The sequence below is a fragment of the Schistocerca serialis genome, chromosome 2, assembly GCF_023864345.2.
Source record: "Schistocerca serialis cubense isolate TAMUIC-IGC-003099 chromosome 2, iqSchSeri2.2, whole genome shotgun sequence".
In the NCBI taxonomy this organism is placed as follows: Eukaryota; Metazoa; Arthropoda; class Insecta; order Orthoptera; family Acrididae; genus Schistocerca; species Schistocerca serialis.
In genome coordinates this window covers 167,138,299-167,161,661 of record NC_064639.1, presented here as the reverse complement: position 1 = coordinate 167,161,661, position 23,363 = coordinate 167,138,299, and the positions used below count along the sequence as shown (strand labels likewise).

General features: G+C 44.4%; 1 protein-coding gene across 1 annotated transcript in view; it reads left to right on the top strand.

Annotated features, from left to right (window-relative positions):
• LOC126456875 (uncharacterized) overlaps positions 1–23,363 on the top strand; it is a 249,809-nt gene that overhangs the window by 43,174 nt on the left and 183,272 nt on the right. The window contains exons 2-4 of the mRNA XM_050092695.1: positions 6,971–7,435; positions 16,512–16,612; positions 16,722–16,900. Of these exons, the coding sequence (XP_049948652.1) occupies positions 6,989–7,435; positions 16,512–16,612; positions 16,722–16,900 (727 nt within the window). The 5' untranslated portion in view covers positions 6,971–6,988. The remainder of the gene's footprint in view (positions 1–6,970; positions 7,436–16,511; positions 16,613–16,721; positions 16,901–23,363) is intronic.

The window sequence follows — 23,363 nt, the reverse complement described above, 5'->3', positions numbered from 1 at the left end:
TTGCAATATTGTGACATCACATTCATTGATTTGAGTATTACAGTATTTTTCATGAATTAACATCAACAAGCAATGCAAACATCGCATTTTGTGCACTGCTGACGTATTTTGCAGACATTTCAGAAATTCTCCAACACCATGGGTGTGAAAAATAATTAATTTACGACTCTGTTGCGTTTTTTAACTGTGCAACAATCCATTTGTGGCAGTACGAAATGGTGATCGAATTTCCCTTGCATAGTCACATGCTGGTGGCACTAAGCACTCGTTTTTTACAGTGCAGCCATCTGCTGGAGACAGGAGCAAGCAGAATGTGAAAGAGGACTTGCTTTTATTTGCATTTTAGAGGCTTGTCGAATGGTATTGATGGTTTCAACAAATACGATTTCTATTTTGTTATTTATATTTTGGAAGCACATTCTGAGTTTTAATTAACTGTAGAGAATTATGCTATCTACTCTTTCCAATATTCCATGAGGAATGATATATAGCCGGCCGTAGTGGCCGTGCGGCTCTGGGCGCTACAGTCTGGAGCCGAGCGACCGCTACGGTCGCAGGTTCGAATCCTGCCTCGGGCATGGATGTGTGTGATGCCCTTAAGTTAGTTAGGTTTAATTAGTTCTAAGTTCTAGGCGACTGATGACCTCAGAGGAATGGTATATAGCTTCAAATGAAATTTGGCAATATGGGAAACAGTTCTTAAACGAATTTTTGGAAGTCAGTAAAGCAAACATTGTTGATTAGTTTACCATATTTGGCTGCCGAGAAGGGGTGCGTCAGGGTGGGTGTGGCCCATGGGGGCTTCATGTTCCCCTAGAGAAAATTATCATTTCCAAGATACATCATGTAATAGCATATAATACTGCAAACTCAGTTCGGAGAGGAAATGTCCGTGAGTTGCTTCAGGGTCTCCCTATCAAGATGAAGCCAGGCATTGAAGATTAGATCCCATGGAGCTACCTAAGTGTGGGGAAAAATTATGATACTTTTGACCTACTGTTCCAAATCATGCCAGATTTTCCCTAAGGGATTAAGATCGGTTAATTTAGTAGGCCAACAAGGTGCCTGGGTGTTCGTCCAACCAGTAACGCATGCATGCATGCATGCATGCTTGGAGGTAGGCCTGTGAACATGCATGTTTTCATCTTGGAAGGTGAAGTGTTCATAATATACTGGTCATGAAGATACAGAAAAAGGGATAAAACTTGTTTAATGTCCCCTCCAGCAGACAGTGATGAGGGCAGACGAACTAGCGTGGGTAATGCCGCTGGATAGTGGAGAAACCTGTCACGAAAGGTGCCTGTGGCGCATAGAGTGTGCGGACCTGGTGAAGGTGCTTTGCTGCAGACGGCAGTGGGCTGGGCAGGCCAGTGCTTACCTGAAATTCGACCACGGTAGACCTCTCCTTGTACTTCGTGCTTGGCCATTACCTGTTCCTGTGCCTGTCTTTAAGTGATTTATGACCCTCTGCATCTCATTGATTGACCCAAACGGCGATGTAGTTTTCCTGTCACGGAATTCTGTTCCCCAACTCTTATGGAGTCATCATTGGCCCATGAAGTATCCACACCAGTCGTGTAGTGTAGTGGCGTTGTCCCACTTTTGCAGATACTAAAACCTGATCACTGGGAATAAATAAACATCCCGGTTCATGTTTTTTGTAATCTGAATGACTAGACCCGTAATAATGTTACCAAAAATACCCCCAAGCGATCACAGAACCTCCTATGCCCTGAGTAAACCGTCCAATTTAGATCTATACACCATTTAGATTGTTTTCACAGCAAATTGTAGAAATAGCTCCATTTGAATCATATACAACTGCTCGCTACACGTACCTAAAGACTGGAAAAGTTGCACAGGTCCCACCACTATGCAAGGAAGGAAATAGTAGTAATAATGTGAATTATAAACTCACATGATTGCATTCCTTTGTAGTAGGATTCTGAAACATGTACTTTGTTCTAACGTTGAAATGTTTCGAAAGGAACCATCTATTGAACATAACCAGCACGGTTCCATGAAATGTCGTTCTCGTGAAACATTGCTGCATCTTTATAAACAAGAAGTAATTTCTAGATTTTCAGGAGGCTTTCGTCACCGATCCTCACAAGCGGCTACTAATCAAATTGCGTGCCTATGGAGCATCGTTTGAGTTGTGCGACCGAATTTGTGATTACCTGTCGTAGATTGTAGCAATAGTAGTAATCTAGGGAAATCTAAGTGATATCTGCTCCCCCCCCCCCCTCCCCTGCCCCAAGGAAGTGTCATAGGCTTCTAATGTTCTTAATCTATATGAATAATTTATTACACGATCAAGGGCCCTCTTAGGCTAGTTGTAAACTATGCTGTTGTGTACCGTGTAGTAAAGTCATCAGAATATCAAACAGAATTACAAAATGATTTAGACAAGATATCTGCACGATGCGAAAAGTGAAAATGGACGCGAAACGATAAACAGTGTGAGGTTCTCTAGATGAGTATTAAAAAATTAAGGTCAAAGCTCGATTACACGAAAAATAAAGCAAATTTAAAGGTCGTCGTTTAAACTAAATATCTCGCAATTTCAATTACGAACAACGTAAACTGGAACTATTACATAGAAAATGTTGTGAGAAAGTTGTATCAAATACAGGGTTTTATTGGCAGAAGACTTATAAGCTCGAACAAATCTGCGAAAGATGCTGTCTACGCTACTATTCTGCGCGAAGGAGAACGTCGAGAAAGTCTTACGTAAGTGCAACTCGTTTTGTGTTATCGAGCTATCACGGATATGATAAGCGAGTTGGGGTGACAATAAATCAAAGGTTTTTTTCGTCGCGTTAAGATCTTTTTCCGAGATTACAGTCTCTAGCTTCCTACTTTCAATGACGAAATATTTTGTTAATTCCCTCATATAGAAAATAAATGAAATAAGAGAAATCAGAGCTCACTCGGAAAGGTTTAGAGATTCATTTTTCCCACGCACTACTCGAGAGTGGATCGATGGAGAAATAGTCTGAAAGCAGTTCTATGAACCTTCAGCCAAAGAGTTACGTGTGAACTACCTAGTAATCATGTGAACATACGCCGCGAATCACCTAAAATTTGCAGCGCAAATATTGTGGAAATGGAAAGTGCTATTGATGTGGAGTTTCCACAGAGCGAATTGGTAACAGGAGGCTCGTATTGTAACCGATCAACAGATTGTAATAATTTTTGTGTTAGCAGAAGAGCCAACTCCGTGCTACGTGGAGGCCGAGTGCACGCGTTTTAGCTCACGCAGGCTGGCGTGAGGAGGGAAGAACTATACTGACTTGAGGTCTGGAACATGACAAGGATGAGAATTCAGAAAGCGGACGTAATTACTTTCATACTTAGCTTTAATCCATTAATGATGAACGTCGATCTTGACGCTACATGATTCACAATATTATCTGTTAAGAATACATTCTTGAAGTTATTATAGTAACTGAATATGGCGCCTTGCTAGGTCGTAGCAAATGACGTAGCTGAAGGCTATGCTAAACTGTCGTCTCTGCAAATGAGAGCGTATGTAGACAGTGAACCATCGCTAGAAAAGTCGGCTGTACAACTGGGGCGAATGCTAGGGAGTCTCTCTAGACTAGACCTGCCGTGTGGCGGCGCTCGGTCTGCAATCACCGATAGTGGCGACACGCAGGTCCAATGTATACTAACGGACCGCGGCCGATTTAAAGGCTACCACCCAGCAAGTGTGGTGTCTGGAGGTGACACCACAATATACTTAGCAAGTGTACATTTCTGTGCAAATGGAACAATGCCAATTGACAACAAACTAAAAATAGAGTAAAATTGAATGCCAATGCTGTTTGGTGCAGGACTCTAGCGAGACTCGTTTACGAGATATTGTGGCTCAAATGGTTCAAATGGCTCTGAGCACTGTGGGACTCAACTGCTGAGGTCATTAGTCCCCTAGAGCTTAGAACTAGTTAAACCTAACTAACCTAAGGACATCACAAACATCCATGCCCGAGGCAGGATTCGAACCTGCGACCGTAGCGATCCTGCGGTTCCAGACTGCAGCGCCTTTAACCGCACGGCCACTTCGGCCGGCCGAGATATTGTGTTTGAAAATATATAATACATGTATAATACCTGTTGTAACCCACGAAAAATAACAACACAAGTGCATCCACCAAGTATGTAGATCCTGACCACCAACGCGACAACTGACCATCACAGGATGTGTTTAAAATGACCACCGGCAGCGCCAATACATGCTTCCAGTCTGGCATAGAACGACGGCTGCACACGTGCTAGCGTTTGAGGCTGCAGCTAGTAACACGTCGTTGCATATCGTCTGGTGTACTTGGTATATCCTTGAAGACGGCATCATTCAGCTTTTTTCACAGAAGAAGGTCTACAGGCGGCAAATCCGGGAAACGGGCCGGCTAAGGACAGGTACTCTGCTCCCAGTACAGCGATTTGGAGACAATTCGTGAAGGTATGCTGTAGCGCTTCGTACACTATAGGTTGGACAACCGTCATGTTGCTGGCACAGTTTCCTCCTAGTCTGCAGAAAAACGTCTTCTAGCTTCCGTGGAAACTGCTCTGTTAGGAGGCTACGATATTTGTGCGCGTTCAGTGTCCCGCCTATGAAAAATGGGCCTATGACCTGATGATACACTATCCCACACCACACGTTTTCACTCCATGGACGCTGATGTTCCACCTGTCGAAGCCAACGTGGATCGTCAAGAGACCAATAGCGCATGTTTTGGTTGTTTACCTGGCCATGAACGGTAAATGTGGCTTCATAACTAAGCAAGATACATGATACATCAGGAGTATCCTATCTACTGGGACATCTTGCCGCATGCGCCATACAAGAACGAACTGCATTCTGCGTATCCTCTCTTCATACACCATGAGCATGGTGGATTTTTCTGCATTGGTGAATCCTATCGTCCACTCACGACCTACTGCTTGGACTGTCACACACTAATTGACCAGCAAGTTGAAATGCAGTCAAGGAACACACAAGCACACTGTAAGCAAACAAAAACTGTTGTGACTTGGCAAGACAGCCAAGCCACTATGAGAGGAAGCCGAAAGGCACGCTTTTAAGCTCACGCAGGCTGGCGTGAGGTCTGGAACAGTTAAAGGAGTTGAGTCTGGTAAAAAAAGTACGTAGCTTCTGGAATACTTAACTTTAATCCATAATTGGTGAACATCGGTCTGACGGTACATGCATCACAAGATAAATAGCAAATGATAATGGCGCCTTGCTAGGTCGTAGCAAATGACGTAGCTGAAGGCTATGCTAACTATCATTTCGGCAAATGAGAGCGTAATTTGTCAGTGAACCATCGCTAGCAAAGTCGGCTGTACAACTGGGGCGAGTGCTAGGAAGTCTCTCTAGACCTGCCGTGTGGCGGCGCCCGGTCTGCAATCACTGATAGTGGCGACACGCGGGTCCGACGTATACTAGCGGACCGCGGCCGATTTAAAGGCTACCACCTAGCAAGTGTGGTGTCTGGCGGTGACACCACAAAAACATCTTACCTAGCAAGTACGCAGGCTGAATGGTAGAAACAAGCGCAGGTGTGGAAATTTTTCAAAATACGATATCTCGTAAACGAGTTGAACTAGAGTCATGCAACAAACACAACTGACATTTTAATTTACCCTACTTTCGATTTGTTAATATCAATAGGGATTGTTCCATTTAAAAATGTTTATGTATGCATAAAAAATACACTTTATAAATGTTATTTCAATTTTTTGATTGGCTAACAATACGAGCCCCTGTTTACTAATACACTCTGTGAAAACCGCACACCAATAGCACTTTCCATTTCCGCAATATATGCGTTGCAAGGTTTAGTAATAGAAGTAATAGAACCCAGTACGTTTTCCAGGATGATGAGTGTCCATTGGAGGTGAGGGTATCATCTGGAGTGCCCCAGGGAAGTGTGGTAGGTCCGCTGTTGTTTTCTATCTACATAAATGATCTTTTGGATAGGGTGGATAGCAATGTGCAGCTGTTTGCTGATGATGCTGTGGTGTACGGGAAGGTGTCGTCGTTGAGTGACTGTAGGAGGATACAAGATGGCTTGGACAGGATTTGTGATTGGTGTAAAGAATGGCAGCTAACTAAATATAGATAAATGTAAATTAATGCAGATGAATGGGAAAAAGAATCCCGTAATGTTTGAATACTCCATTAGTAGTGTAGCGCTTGACACAGTCACGTCGATTAAATATTTGGGCGTAGCATTGCAGAGCGAGATGAAGTGGGACAAGCATGTAATGACAGTTGTGGGGAAGGCAGATAATCGTCTTCGGTTCATTGGTAGAATTTTGGGAAGATGTGGTTCATCTTAAAGGAGACCGCTTATGAAACACTAATACGACCTATTCTTGAGTACTGCTCGAGCGTTTGGGATCCCTAAGAGGTCGGATTGAGGAAGGACATAGAAGCAGTTCACAGACGGGCTGCTAGATATGTTACTGGTAGGTTTGATCGTCACGCGAGTGTTACGGAAATGTTTCAGGAACTCTGGTGGGAGTCTCTAGAGGAAAGGAGGCGTTATTTTCGTGAATCGCTACTGAGGAAATTTAGAGAACCAGCATTTGAGGCTGACTGCAGTACAATTTTACTGCCGCCAACTTACATTTCGCGGAAAGACCACAAAGATAAGATAAGAGAGATTATGGCTCGTACAGAGGCATATAGGCAGTCATTTTTCGCTCGTTATGTTTGGGCGTGGAACAGGGAGAGAAGATGCTAGTTGTGGTACGAGGTACCCTCCGCCACGCACCGTATGGTGGATTGCGGAGTATGTACGTAGATGTAGATGTAGATGTAGGTGATGCACCCAGTATATGAAGATACCTAAAGCTAACATGGACTGAATGATTAGCAACACAACCAAAAGAAATGGCTTAACCATAATAAATAAGACGAAATGAGGAATTAATCTACTATCGCCAATCTCGTCCGCAGGTGGGTGGAAGACCTGCTATGGCGTCAGGCTGCAGCCTGTTCCTGCTGGCGGTGACTGTGGCCGCAGCGGCAGGGACGCCGGCCGACCACTGCCGACCATCATGCCCGCAGCTCCTGCCGCAGCTGTCCGGCATGGTTCGTTGGTGCCGGACGCGGCCCTTGAACGCGACCATCACCGATACGGTAGCAGACTGCTTCAAGAACCCCTCATCATTCAACCAAGGATTTATGATTATCGGTGCCTCATCCGGCTATGTGGACATTGTGCGCGGTGATAGCAAGTGGATGGTCTGTGTAGCAAAAGGCCTCGGACATGGAACTGAGGCGTACTTCGGTGCCGTATGGGATCCGTCGGAAGGGCTCTGTCCGGAAAAGTACACGGCATGGCTCGCCACTTACAATGCACCGCCTTGCTGGCACTATGACTACTCCAGTGCTGAAGGGACGACGATCAACCAACAGCAGGTGAGTAATATTGTATTGAGATCTGTAAAGCTACGTCTGAAAAGTAGCACATATCAATTTTTTTGATGCAGTTACTTAAACACACCGAAGGTCATCTTGTTGTTGTTGTTGTTGTTGTGGTATTCAGTCCGAAGACGGGTTTGACTCAGCTCTCAACGCTTTCCTGTGCAAGTCTCTTCATCTCCAAGTAACTACTGCAGAATCTGCTTACTGCTTTTGAATCTGCTTGCTGTATTCATCTCTTGCTCTCCCTCTACGACTTTTATCCCCCCCCCCCACACACACACACACACTTTCCTCCAGTACTTAACTGGTGATCCCCTGATGCCTCAGAATGAATTCAGGTTGTGCCACAAATTTCTTTGCTCCCAATTCTGTTCAGTACCTCCTCATTATTTATGATCTACTCATCTAATCTTCAGCATTCTTCTGCAGCACCACATTTCGAAAGCTTCTATTCCCTTGTCGTCTAAACTGTTTATTATTATTCACGTATGGGTTCAACAATCCATCGATCTCGCTTTTGTTGGTTGTTCTTCCTTTCTGTCCAGATTTATTTTATACATTTAGAATGAAGTCTCTTTCTTTCATCAGACCATGGTGTTCCAGTCCGTTTTCTAACTTCCCTCTGACCAACTTTCCAATCAAATATCTTTTGTCTGAATGTTTTACTATCTTAATGTCTCCCTGAGCTATACCGGCAACTTTAAGATCCTCCTTAATACCAGCGATCCATTTAATTGGCTCAGTTTTGGCCTTACTTCTGTTTTCGTAAAACTCTACTATTTGTTTTGTCAACCTAGTGGATGCCATCCTTTTAATGTGCCCATAAAATTCAAGTCTTCGTTTTCTCACATCACCATGTATTCTTCTCTTTCCTTATTACTTCTCCGCCAATACGTTCCTCAATCAGTAATTTTTGGGCCTAATATTGTCGTAATGCTATTTCTTTCTTTCTTTTGAATTTTTTCGATGCCCCTCTTTCTATTTAAAATTAAAGGTTCTGCTCCATAAAGCCATTCAGGTTTGATTACAGTGCTGTAATGCCTAAGTTTAGTGAATTTAGAAAGTGATTTTTTACTATAAATATTTTGTGTGAATCAGAATGCGGTTGCCATTTTTTAACAGCGATCTTCGTTTGCTGCTTTTCCCGGTCCGTTTTCTTGTATGGTTTTATTTCTCCATATTTCGTGTTCAATAACTCTGGTGCTTGTTTGTTGCGCGTCATACACTCCTGGAAATGGAAAAAAGAACACATTGACACCGGTGTGTCAGACCCACCATACTTGCTCCGGACACTGCGAGAGGGCTGTACAAGCAATGATCACACGCACGGCACAGCGGACACACCAGGAACCGCGGTGTTGGCCGTCGAATGGCGCTAGCTGCGCAGCATTTGTGCACCGCCGCCGTCAGTGTCAGCCAGTTTGCCGTGGCATACGGAGCTCCATCGCAGTCTGGTAGCATGCCGCGACAGCGTGGACGTGAGCCGTATGTGCAGTTGACGGACTTTGAGCGAGGGCGTATAGTGGGCATGCGGGAGGCCGGATGGACGTACCGCCGAATTGCTCAACACGTGGGGCGTGAGGTCTCCACAGTACATCGATGTTGTCGCCAGTGGTCGGCGGAAGGTGCACGTGCCCGTCGACCTGGGACCGGACCGCAGCGACGCACGGATGCACGCCAAGACCGTAGGATCCTACGCAGTGCCGTAGGGGACCGCACCGCCACTTCCCAGCAAATTAGGGACACTGTTGCTCCTGGGGTATCGGCGAGGACCATTCGCAACCGTCTCCATGAAGCTGGGCTACGGTCCCGCACACCGTTAGGCCGTCTTCCGCTCACGCCCCAACATCGTGCAGCCCGCCTCCAGTGGTGTCGCGACAGGCGTGAATGGAGGGACGAATGGAGACGTGTCGTCTTCAGCGATGAGAGTCGCTTCTGCCTTGGTGCCAATGATGGTCGTATGCGTGTTTGGCGCCGTGCAGGTGAGCGCCACAATCAGGACTGCATACGACCGAGGCACACAGGGCCAACACCCGGCATCATGGTGTGGGGAGCGATCTCCTACACTGGCCGTACACCACTGGTGATCGTCGAGGGGACACTGAATAGTGCACGGTACATCCAAACCGTCATCGAACCCATCGTTCTACCATTCCTAGACCGGCAAGGGAACTTGCTGTTCCAACAGGACAATGCACGTCCGCATGTATCCCGTGCCACCCAACGTGCTCTAGAAGGTGTAAGTCATCTACCCTGGCCAGCAAGATCTCCAGATCTGTCCCCCATTGAGCATGTTTGGGACTGGATGAAGCGTCGTCTCACGCGGTCTGCACGTCCAGCACGAACGCTGGTCCAACTGGGGCGCCAGGTGGAAATGGCATGGCAAGCCGTTCCACAGGACTACATCCAGCATCTCTACGATCGTCTCCATGGGAGAATAGCAGCCTGCATTGCTGCGAAAGGTGGATATACACTGTACTAGTGCCGACATTGTGCATGCTCTGTTGCCTGTGTCTATGTGCCTGTGGTTCTGTCAGTGTGATCATGTGATGTATCTGACCCCAGGAATGTGTCAATAAAGTTTCCCCTTCCTGGGACAATGAATTCACGGTGTTCTTATTTCAATTTCCAGGAGTGTATATTCCGTTTTTTTCGAATGATATTTGTAGCCCTACTTTTTCTGCAACTTCTTTAAGAATTTCAGATTTATTATTTTTTTTTTTGAACTGTGGTAATATCGCTAGTTAAAACCGCCATATCGTCTGCAAAGGCGAGGCACTCTACCCTAATATTGCTTGTACCTAACTTGAATGACTGATCTATATTTTAACTCGACTTTTGTTCGCGCCATTCTGTAATTACCTTGTCCAAAAAACAGTTAAACAGTCAATCTCCTTGTGTAACACTAGTCCTTATATCAAATGGTTCAGAAATTTCTCCCATGAATTTAACTTTAGAGCTAGTGTGAGTTAACTTTTCCTTAATCGGTGTTAGAGATTTATATTCTACCCCTTGTTCCTTTACAATTTGGAAAAGAGATTCACGATCAATTGAGTCTCAGGCTTTTTTAAAACAGACAAATGTGCATATAATATTGTTACCAGAAATCCTTTGGTGGCTAAGGATTAGTTTTAAATTAAGAATCTATTCTGGACAGTATCTGTTTGGTCTAAAGTCTGCTTGGTATTCAGCAATTTTAGGTTCAAACTGTTCTTGGGCTCGATCAATTAAATATTGCGAGATAATTTTGTATGTGACAGGGAGAAAGAGATTCCTCTGTAATTATTAACATCGGTTCTGCCACCTTTTTTATGTAATGGATGAATTAGGGCAGTTTTTCAGCTCTCAGCTATTTTCTCTGTTTGCCAGATATGTCCTATTAGTTGAGTAATCTCTTTTATAGTGTTAGGGCCAGCTGATTTTAGTAATTCAGCAGTTACACCATCTTCTCCGGATACTTTACTGTTTCTAAGTCTTAATTTGCTTAATTATTTCGATTTCGTCAGGTCCTTTTAACTGCTTATAGTTTATGTTACACTTTCATACAAGGCTGCACTCCATACAAATACTTTCAGAAAATATTTCCTGACACTTAAATCTATACTCGATGTTAACAAAGATCACTTCTTCAGAAAAGCTTTTCTGGACATTGCCGGTCTCTATTTTATATCCTCTCTACTTCAGCCATTATCAATTATTTTGCTGCCAAATAACAAAACGCATCTGCTGCTTTAAGTGCCTCGTTTCCTAATCTGATCGCCTTAGCATAATCTGATGTAATTCCACTACATTCCAATATCCTCGTTTTTCTTTTGTTGATGTTCATCTTATATCCTCCTTTCAAGCCACTGTCCATTCCGTTCAACTGCTCTTCCAAGCCCTTTGCGGTCTCTCACAGAATTACAAAGTCATCAGCAAACCTCAAAGTTTTTATTTCTTCTCCCTGAATTTAATCCCTGCCCAACTTTTTATTTTATTTCCTTCTTTGCTTTTCAATGTACAGATTGAATAACATCGGGAATAGGTTACATTCGTGTCTCACTCCCTTCTCCCCGTAAAAGATAATAGGTAGGACTTGTGGAGCAGGCTGACATAGAAGAAGAAAGTACTGGTAAGACTGAAATACTGCGAAACTAGGAGTACTTCAGATCTGACTGTATGGAAGGACATTGAAAACTGAGTACACAAACGAAGCACAAAATTAAAAATAATTATGTAGGGCAAGCTGCTTAGGAAAATACAATGAATCCGTCATCAGTGGAAGGAATAAGTTGGTGGTAAATATTCTAAGGCACTCACGACAAGCAATGGAGAAAAAAATGGCCCATTACATACGTTGCATGGATTTGCGAAGATTTTGGGTGCATGAAGACTTCATATCGACAGAAGACAAGGAAATTACTGCAGATATCTACAAAGATGTACCATTTCTCAGAGAATCGGTACAAGACACGTGACAGACACGTTGAAGGGTGTTCAGAAAACTAATGTAACTACAAGAAATCCAATTAAAGCTTCGTAGAGATTTTTCAGAGGTAACTGAACCATTAAAATTCGACTGTTAAAAGAGATTTATTGAATTTTATCCTGCCGATGCCGTTCTGCTCTGTGCTTGCCATTGTCCTGTCTGTATTTTGCGTGTTGATACCACATAAGAATACGGGTTGGCGCGACTCCGCAGTCTCACATATGCTGTCATGATGTCATGTGCCGACCATTGCACGGATACATATTAACGGTTCTACTTCCTGAGGATATTGAAGTTTGAAACTTTTATAGCCTCTGACGATGTCTCCACCATTAGGCATAGGCACAGAAATGTAATTTGGACTAAGGCGTAACGCTCATAAAACAAAGTACACCAAGGACGTAAATACTAAATGCGAAAGCCTGCACTGTATGATTGGTTAAGTAAGACAAGAATGTACATCACGAAGCACAATATTTCATTAGCAGTAGATATTTTTCGTGGATACACAAGCAAATACACTTCTCTGAAATTATCAATGCGTTCTTGTTTAGTCTTGCAATATAGTATTAGATATTGTTTCATTATTCAGTATCTCAGTAAATTAATTTTTAATAATATTTTCTATTCTGAAAGTACGAATCCCGCCAGGTTAGCCGAGGGCGCTAATTCGCTGCTACCTGGACCCGAGTAGGCGCGCCAGCCCCGGATCGAATCCGCCCAGCGGACTAACGACAGGGCTGGTGTGCTGGCCAACCTGTATGTGGGTTTTAGGCGGTTTTCCTCATCTACCTATGTGAATACTGGGCTGGTCTTCACGTCTTGCCTCAGTTACACGACTCGCAGACATTTGGAAACGTTCACACTATTTCATGGCTTACACTAGACGCAGACAGCTGGGGTACACTACTTCAGCCTGGGGGTGGGGGGTGACAGGGTGGTGACAGGAAGGGCGTGTGGCCATCCTCTGATACTAATATCGCCACATCCATAGTATCTTGGTCGATCCCGCTTTGAAGCGGGACAAAGGCCCAAAGAAAATGATGATGATTCTGAATGAAAGAAAATTGTCTTACTAGTTAAATATAGATTCTCATAAGAAACAGTCTGGTTTTGTAGGTTATTAAAATGTAACTTGTGTAGTGTGCAGCATTTGTTACATGTAATGGCAGCTGTTTCAAGTATGCATAAATCAGAAACACATTGTTTAGATTATATTTTACTTCGCTAATGTATATCATACAAAAATATTTTTTTGAATTAACTTTTTCATTCAAGTGGGAATAGTAAGGTCGAGTAATGGTGTAATGTAGTGCGTGTGTGTGTGTGTGGGGGGGGGGGGGGGGTCGTGCTTTTGAATTGAGAGGGAGTGGGGCGGTTGGCTGTTAAAGACGATGTGTGGGCAAAGTTTTGTTGAGCTGAGAATGGTTCAAATGGCTCTGAGCACTATGGGACTTAATATCTGAGGTGATCAGTCCCCTAGAACGTAGAACTACTTAAACCTAACTAACCTAAGGACATCACACACATCCATGCCCGAGGCAGGATTCGAACCTGCGATCATAGCAGTTGCACGGTTCCGCACTGAAGCGCCTAGAACCACTCGCCCACAACGGCCGGCAGCTGAGAATGGTATGGCGTTAGTGTAATCCTGTGGGAATGGGGGGTGAGCACTTTCTGTACTTTCGCCAGAACCCCTATGATTGCACTGACATACACTAAATGAGCTAAGATATCCGGACAGCTATTAGTGGACATTATATGCGGTGTGTCCCCCATTCACCACTGTGACACCCTGAATTCTGCTGGCGACGCATTCAGTGAGGTATCTGAATACCTGTGGAGTAACGGCAGCACAGCCTTCCTCAAGACCCAAAACCAGAGAAGGTAGTGATGTGGGTCTGGAGCGAAGTCGACGTTCTAACACATTTCCAAAGTGTTCCATTGGGTTCAGGTCGGGTCTCTGCACAGGCCATTCCATTTGAGGAATGTTAGTGCCGACAAACCATTGCCTCGCACATGTCGCCTTATGACAAGGTATATTGTGATGCTGATACAAACATCGTATCTTAATTATGCCTCTACTGTACGCAAGTATACAGTGCTTCAAATGTGTTCATATCCTTCCGCATTTAGCGTTCTCTTAAGCGCAACTATGAGACTACACTCTAACCACGAAAAACGCCCCTTTACCGTAACATGCTCCACTGCTGACATAACACAGGGTGTCAGGTAACATTCTCCAGGCATTCGCCAAACCCAAACCCTTCCATCGGTTTGCCACAGGGTATAGCGTGATCCAACACTCCAAATCACACGTTTCTAATCCAACCACTGTCCAGCGGCATTGTTTTCTGGACCACCTCGCGCGTCGCTTAGCACTGACAGTAGAAATGTGTGGCTTATGCTGCTCGACCATTGTATCCCATTCTTGTTAACTTCCCATGCACAGTCATTGTACTAATCGGACCGCTGGTAGCACTTTGTAACTCACGAGTATTCCTTCCGCTGATTTCATATGGATTTTTTACTACCACCATCCTTAATGGTCGACGGTCCCTGACCGTCTCTTCATATAATGCCTGGTCCTGTTTAGCCGCGTACGTGCCTCCACGTGTACACTTCGCATTCATGTCACCAGCAGTCGCCTTGGAGCAGGTTTAGAAGGATTGAAGAGTCACTGATAGACTTGTTGCCGAAGTGACATCCAATGACTGATCCGCGTTCGAAGTTACGCTTCTCTACTTGCAACGAAATAGTCCCCGCCTCCTGTTATACGGCGGGTCAGTTCCGCATTACGTAAGGGTGTTCGAATAGTTTCTTCCTTACAGTGCCGTTGTTCGCTGCATTAGGGACTGCGAGATTAATGTCGAGCAATTTATAAATCAAGCGAAAGCATACCTGTGCTGTTGCCTTTTTTTTTTTTTTTTTTTTTTTTTTTTTTTTTTTTTTTTTTTTTTTTTTTTTTTTTTTTTTTTGAGTGAACAGCATAACGATAAAACAGAGGAGGAGCTAACGTTTACCACAAACGAAGTGCCCCTTTCACTACAGTGTCACCACTTTTTGATCGCACCATTTATTCTTGATATCAGTCTAATAGTCGGATGGTATTATTGAAATAATTATAAGAAACATGGTATTTACATCTACATGGATACTCTGCAAATCACATTTAAGTGCCTCTCAGAGGGTTCGTCGAACCACCTTCACAGTTCTCTATCATTCCAGTCTCGTATAGCGCGCGGAAAGAACGAACATTATATCTTTCCGTACGAGCTCTGATTTCCCTTATCATGGTGATCGCTTCTTCCCATGTAGGTCGGCGTCAACGAAATATTTTCGCATTCGGAAGAGATAGTTGGTGATTGAAATTTCGTGAGAAGATTCCTCCGGAACGAAAAACGCCTTTGATTTTATAATGTCCATCACAAATCCTGTATCATTTCAGTGACACTCTCTTCCCTCTTTCGCGGTAATACAAAACGTGCTGCCCTTCTTTGAATTTTTTCGATGTACTCCGCCACTCCTATCTGGTTAGGATCCCACACTGCGCAGCGGTGTTCTAAAAAGAGGACGACAAGGGTAGTGTAGGCAGTCTCCTTAGTAGACCTGTTACATTTTCTACGTGTCCTGCCAATAGACCGCAGTCTTTGGTTAGCCTTTCCCATAATATTTTCTACGCGCATCTTGCCATTTCGCTGCAGAAACAGCGTTTAAACTACATTTGACAGATAAGTGATGTTCCCACGAGCACCTCAGTAACGTTTCCAGGTCTTTTGTGCACTTTGTGCGTGTAAATAACTTTTTTTTTAGACAACATTCTGTGCTGTGGAAGTAGTCTGGTTAGGGTAGCATTACATCACTCGGGCATTACGTGTGACCTCTTGCTTGGCGAGACACCGTGACCTGACCCAGTGAACCAAACAGTTCTCATTGTTCACATCGCGTCAGGCATGCCATTCTTGTCAAGCACGATGTGATGGATATGAGCCAATAAAATTTAGCGCAACCATTAAGCAAATATCAGAACTTGCCCGTCTGTGCAGTCTAATAATCCAGACTTTAAACGTACTCAGATGTGTAGCACCATGCATAGCCAAAAACAAAATATTAGACTTGCAGGGCCTCGGCTACATGTACATCTACATTTATACTCTGTAAACCACTGTGAAGTGTATGGCAGAGGGTACGTCCCATTGTATCAGAAGAGTTTTTTCCGATTCTATTCACGTATGGAGTGCGGGAAGAGATTGTTTACTCGCTTCTGCACTTGCTGTAATTAATATTATCTTTTCTCGATTGTCACTAGGGCGGGTACTCTTCGGAGGTTGCAGTATATTCCAAGAATTTTTATTTAAAGCCGGTTCTTGAAACTTTCGGGATAGTTTACGTACATCTTCAAGAGACTGCCAGTTCAATTTCTTCAGCATCTCTGTGACACGCTCTCAAGGATCAAACATATCTGTGACCATTTGTGCTACCCTTCTCTATATCCGTTCAGTATCCCCCGTTAGTCGTAACAAAACCCTATCATTTCGCATCGAGCTACGTTGTGTGTTTTGCCACATAAAATTGTCACTTATAGAATTTCTTCCTGTACAGGCTGCTGCACTTCTGGCAAATGAGATATACAGATGTACACACTGCAGTTTTGGCAGTACCGAAAATTCAACTCTGGGGAACCAAGTTTTGGCAGAGGAAAGGTAAGTATTCTATTTAGTGTACAATGATTTGACGATCTAATTTTTGGTAACTGTTGCTCCAATGTTTCGTGGTATCTTTGTTACTAAATATGCTTTTCTTATTTTGTAGTTACACGTATGTTATAATCAATGATGGAAGCCCTCAGGTGTTTCGCTATTTGTCTTGCAATGGGAATGATACTCAGAACTTCCCAACCCTGAAAGCGATGAACGTCAAAGAATTCACATGCGAAGAGTGCCACGAGTGGATTAAGGTCGCCTCTGATTGCGAAACAGGACAGAAACAAGGTAAGCTTTAGAACGTTTCTTGCGTAATTTACTTTAAACTGAAAGGTATTTTCTTAGTTACTTACTCAGCTCACGGCAGGACGTTGGTGAGTGTTGAGTGCCGTATTCCAGGCAACGTGAGTGATGGAGCAGTTTTTAAGAGACTGAACTATTATTCGGGGATAGTGTAGTTCAAATACATATTAGACAGTCCTGACTTAGGTTTTCTGTTGGTCCATAAATTCACTTCAGACGACTACCAGGATAGTTTTTTTTAAAGAGGTTGTGGTCGCTTCCTCTAATCTCCTTCTTAAAACTGTACGAGTAGACTATAATGACCTAAGTGAATTTGAAACTCTAAATACTTCCGACTTGCCTTTACGATTCGAGGCCTTATGTTGGATGTCTATAATATAGTATTCTGTTCCCAAAAGCCGTATTAAAATTGGTATCAAAATTTGTACGATTCACAAATCCTTCCCACTTAATGACAGTCAAGCAAAATAGTTCCTCGTGTAGCTTTGCCTACTTTGCTTTGCATTTTACTATCGAGCCCCAGTGAACGAGTCCAATATCAAACATCAGTGATTCTTACTTCGTTTGGCTAATGCATCGACTTCTCTAGAAATGTGAATGAATGGTTCAAATGGCACTGAGCACTATGGGACTTAGCATCTGAGGTCATCAGCCCCCTAGAACTTAGCACTACGTAAACCTAACTAACCTATGGACATCACATACATCCATGCCCGAGGCAGGATTCGATCCTGCGACCGTAGCGGTCGCGCAGCAGTTCCAGACTGAAGCGCTTAGAACCGCTCGGCTACATCATCCGGCTGAACGAATGGTATAACTATTAATTAGGCGACTAGTTTCGAACATTACAGGTTTATTTTCAAGCCTGGCCTACTAGTCTGCACTGAAAGTGCCTGAGCTTAGTAACAAACATTGAGTAACAACACATGTTGTATAAATGTTTGAAGGATGAATGCTTCAGTTCACACATGCCTGCTGATTTTGACTTGGTAATAGGCACGTGTGAATTGTGGCATTCATCCTCCAAACATTTATAGAGCATGTGTTGCGACTCTATGTTCATTATTAAGATCAGGCACTATCAGTGCAGCTTCAGTAAGCTAGGATTAAAAATGAACCTGTAAGTTTAGAAATTAATCGCCTAATAAGTACTGTAGTTGTTGACAGAACCACTACTAAACGTCCGCGGCTCGTGGTCGTGCGGTAGAGCTCTAGCTTCCCACGCCCGGGTTCCCGGGTTCAATTCCCGGCGGGGTCAGGGATTTTCTCTGCCTCGTGATGACTGGGTGTTGTGTGCTGTCCTTAGGTTAGTTAGATTTAAGTAGTTCTAGGGGACTGATGACAATAGATGTTAAGTCCCATAGTGCTCAGAGCCATTTGAACCATTACTAAACGCTTTAAGTAATTTAAATGAAGTTGTTGTTCGTTTTCAACGAAATGTTGAAACGGAAGAACATCTCTAAAGACCACAGTGACATCATCCGTCGTTTTTTTTCTCGGAAAAACGATGTTATTAAATCTGCTCCTGGCGGATCGAGAAGGCGATGGGGTAGGGAGGGGGGAGAGGGACTTAAACAATCTTGACTTCTCCTGAGCTTCATTGCAGTTACTTATCGTGGCTGGTAAGGTTTTAACTTGCTTATGGAGGTCTTAATTTTCCTACTCATAAGTTCTTAACTCGTTCTGACCCTATAGCGTTTCTGTCTGACGCCGTAAAGGAAGTTGGTCACTTGTGCTAAGTATAAAATCCAAGATGAACATTTGTAAACGCGCAAGATGGCCACTAAGTTTAAAATCCAAGATGGCAATCCTCAACTCAAGCTGAATAATAATAAAAAAAAACAGTCATTTGAAAGTATTGACCCTACCCAATGTTTATTATTATTATCATTGTGTGTAAGTGCATACGTATTCACAGTTTACTTCTCCCTCAGCAAAACTACTGTCTGTTACATTGAAGCAACTTGTAGAACTGTTTCCAGTCAAGTTTCCTAAAGCATTGGCTGATAGTCCTTGATTAACCACCACGTATAGCGTCTACACCAACCAGTAAGTCACCGTCGTTACACAGTGCACCTGATACATTGGAACAGAAATCGAATCAGCATCCAGAATCATTTCGAGATTTTGAGTTTCCACTATCACTGCACGTCGGTATTACTCGCTGAATTGTTTGCATTGCATTGTGCACCTATGAATGTGGTGTTATTCTCTGCAACGTACAAGCTGAATGGAAGAGATAGTAAATGAGCCATAGTAGGCTTGTCATGAGATCACGAGATCAACGTATTGGCAATTTTTGAAAATCCGCTATTTGATAACATGGAAGTATTACTAACCGACTATGAATGGAGTCACTTACGCCCGAATTCAATACAAACAACTGCAGTGTTCAACGTTCAAATGCGTCGAGTGGTACTGGACTGCCATAAAATGTGTGTTGACTACCACCCATGAAGAGTGAAAATATACAACACCGAGAATGCCGTGCAGTGCAGTCACTGTCATGAATCTACACTCCTGGAAATGGAAAAAAGAACACATTGACACCGGTGTGTCAGACCCACCATACTTGCTCCGGACACTGCGAGAGGGCTGTACAAGCAATGATCACACGCACGGCACAGCGGACAAACCAGGAACCGCGGTGTTGGCCGTCGAATGGCGCTAGCTGCGCAGCATTTGTGCACCGCCGCCGTCAGTGTCAGCCAGTTTGCCGTGGCATACGGAGCTCCATCGCAGTCTTTAACACTGGTAGCATGCCGCGACAACGTGGACTTGAACCGTATGTGCAGTTGACGGACTTTGAGCGAGGGCGTATAGTAGGCATGCAGGAGGCCGGGTGGACGTACCGCCGAATTGCTCAACACGTGGGGCGTGAGGTCTCCACAGTACATCGATGTTGTCGCCAGTGGTCGGCGGAAGGTGCACGTGCCCGTCGACCTGGGACCGGACCGCAGCGACGCACGGATGCACGCCAAGACCGTAGGATCCTACGCAGTGCCGTAGGGGACCGCACCGCCACTTCCCAGCAAATTAGGGACACTGTTGCTCCTGGGGTATCGGTGAGGACCATTCGCAACCGTCTCCATGAAGCTGGGCTACGGTCCCGCACACCGTTAGGCCGTCTTCCGCTCACGCCCCAACATCGTGCAGCCCGCCTCCAGTGGTGTCGCGACAGGCGTGAATGGAGGGACGAATGGAGACGTGTCGTCTTCAGCGATGAGAGTCGCTTCTGCCTTGGTGCCAATGATGGTCGTATGCGTGTTTGGCGCCGTGCAGGTGAGCGCCACAATCAGGACTGCATACGACCGAGGCACACAGGGCCAACACCCGGCATCATGGTGTGGGGAGCGATCTCCTACACTGGCCGTACACCACTGGTGATCGTCGAGGGGACACTGAATAGTGCACGGTACATCCAAACCGTCATCGAACCCATTGTTCTACCATTCCTAGACCGGCAAGGGAACTTGCTGTTCCAACAGGACAATGCACGTCCGCATGTATCCCGTGCCACCCAACGTGCTCTAGAAGGTGTAAGTCAACTACCCTGGCCAGCAAGATCTCCGGATCTGTCCCCCATTGAGCATGTTTGGGACTGGATGAAGCGTCGTCTCACGCGGTCTGAACGTCCAGCACGAACGCTGGTCCAACTGAGGCGCCAGGTGAAAATGGCATGGCAAGCCGTTCCACAGGACTACATCCAGCATCTCTACGATCGTCTCCATGGGAGAATAGCAGCCTGCATTGCTGCGAAAGGTGGATATACACTGTACTAGTGCCGACATTGTGCATGCTCTGTTGCCTGTGTCTATGTGCCTGTGGTTCTGTCAGTGTGATCATGTGATGTATCTGACCCCAGGAATGTGTCAATAAAGTTTCCCCTTCCTGGGACAATGAATTCACGGTGTTCTTATTTCAATTTCCAGGAGTGTACATTCAGAAACGCCATCCAGAGCACTGTGGACGAGCATCTTGAGTGGAAGCCTTCGATTTATGGATTTTATGGCGATCCATCAGAGCACTTCAGAAGTAGTCTTTGATACGAATTTCGGCGCGTCTTTTCTTTCAGTATGCAGTATGTGCAATGCATCAGCATCACTGGCTGATGGTAGTGGATAACTATGTGCGTATTTGAACTTATTTGTAGGTGCCCTAGGAGTCTTTTGGAGTGTTCAAATGGTTCAAATGGCTTTGAGCACTAAGGGACTTAACATCTGAGGTCAATAGTCCCCTAGAACTTAGAACTACTTAAACCTAACCAACCTAAGGACATCACACACATCCATGCCCGAGGCAGGATTCGAACCTGCGACCGTAGCGGTCGCACGGTTCCAGACTGAAGCGCCTAGAACCGCTCGGCCTCACCGGCCGGCTTTTGGAGTGTCATATGTGAATAAAATCTTCCAGGTTTTTCAAGCCGGGATATTGTGAACAACATATTGCAAACACGCAGACATCTGTTGAAACACCGAAGAAAATGAAAGTAGGCCGAAACAACGTAGTGGTGAGTCTGGACTGTGTGTCACTTTTTACGAGGGTGCCGGCACAAGACATGCTGGATCTTCTGGATCATCAGTTTCCACCTCGAATTATCAAGTTTTTCCTTCAGTTTATAACGACAACGTGCTTCATGTATCGCGAATAATATTATGAAATGACGGATGGTACAGCGATGGGATCACCACTGTCTACCACAGACCACTTTGAGGAGAAAGCTCTGAACTCCCATCTTGGTTCGTAAGGTACGCCGATGACACCTTCCTAATAGGGCCTGACGGTAAAAATGAACTACAGCAGTTCGTCGATCAGATATCCCATAGAGATGGAAAAGGATTACAAGCTATCTTCTATGTTTTAGTTGAGCAGTAGGCATGAGGCCGGCTTGGACATGCAGTGTACAGGAATTCAATGCACTCTGATCTGTGCTTGAACGCCAATAGTTTTGAACATCCTATACACAAGAAACCGGTCTTGAATACGTTAGTATACCTAGCAAAAATTATTTCTGACGACGTCCGCCTACATTCTCAGTTCAGCACTTGAGACAAGTGTTCAGAGAGAATGGTTATAACAAGAAAGAGACTGAAAACGTTTTCAGGTGCCACCGAAGTAGGGCGCCATTTGAATCGGCAGAAGAGGCCAAGCCGGCTACTTTCCTTGTAGGCTGTGGGGCAAAAAGCAGCAAGTCTCTTGTAAACGCTGCAACATCTTTACATTTCAAACAAATCGCACAGTTATGGAGCGTCCTACCGAGAAAAAGCGACATACTAGGAAAAGGGGAAAAGGGAGCTTGACAAGTCGACCATAGCTCAGCATCGCCTGGAAAACGAACACAGATTACAGCTTGATAAGCCGAGAGTATTGGCTGATCCATCAGCATAAATTTAACATAGACCTGGAGTAAAGATTTAGTAGGGCGTGGGAGCGGGCTTTGGGTATCGAAAGGAAGCAAAGACGGATGCTTGACGCTTATAGGCAGTTTCGAATGTGTCGTTGGTCCCTCGCGCTACTGGACGCCACTCGGTCCAGCGGCGGGCTGGAGCTGCCATGAGCTTACCAGCTCACATTCTGCGTTCGCGTCGTTTCTGTCCTCTCTGACTGGAGCCAGATCCTGCAGTCGTACCTGTATAAGTGGAAAACCGTGCCAGCTCCTGCAGTCAGTGGTTTTTACTCCTGACGACGGTGGCGGAGATAGTCATCGAAAGCTCGAGAATTTTATTCGAATAAGCTTGAAAACTGAGAAGACTTTGTTTGTACGCTGTACTGTATGAAACCAAATTTATAAAACGAATAATAAATGGCTTATATCTCTTTATTGTAGTCATCCTTCATCAAATTGTTGCAACTATGATTACTGAAATACAAAGGGCAATTAGACTGATTTACATGTTCAGTAATCCAGCTGAGTTATGTCTCAAGGAGGAACTGGAAATATTTACCTATGGCCAGGAACAAGTAGAAGAACTGTGGCTCAAATTTAAATAAATGATTCTCCATGGACATTTTACACGAGATGAAACTTAACAGTTCAGCTGTTGCAGTGTCAGACTCCCACAAGTGACCTGCTTCGCCACTTTGAACCGAAATTTCCTGCCAGTTTGTATTCAGCACTGCTTAACTCCTGGATGATAAACTTGAGACGTGATGCCCGCAGTCTACGAATGTACAGAGACACCTGAGGCATCTCAGTACAAATAACAGACGGGTATAGAAGTCTCTGTGCAGGTTACTACGTTTAGGGTGACGGCATAGGTATATTGTTACCCTTCTAAGTGGTTCGCTGTGTCAAATTCCTGACGTCTGAATTACATGTTTGTGCATACCTAAGTGCGTTTTCTTGTTGCTGAATGTAGGTCAGCTATAAAAAGTACAGGAAATTTCACAAATATCAAGCAGGTCCGAACGCATTCTGGCAATCGTATTCATGACACTAGTGTAAATG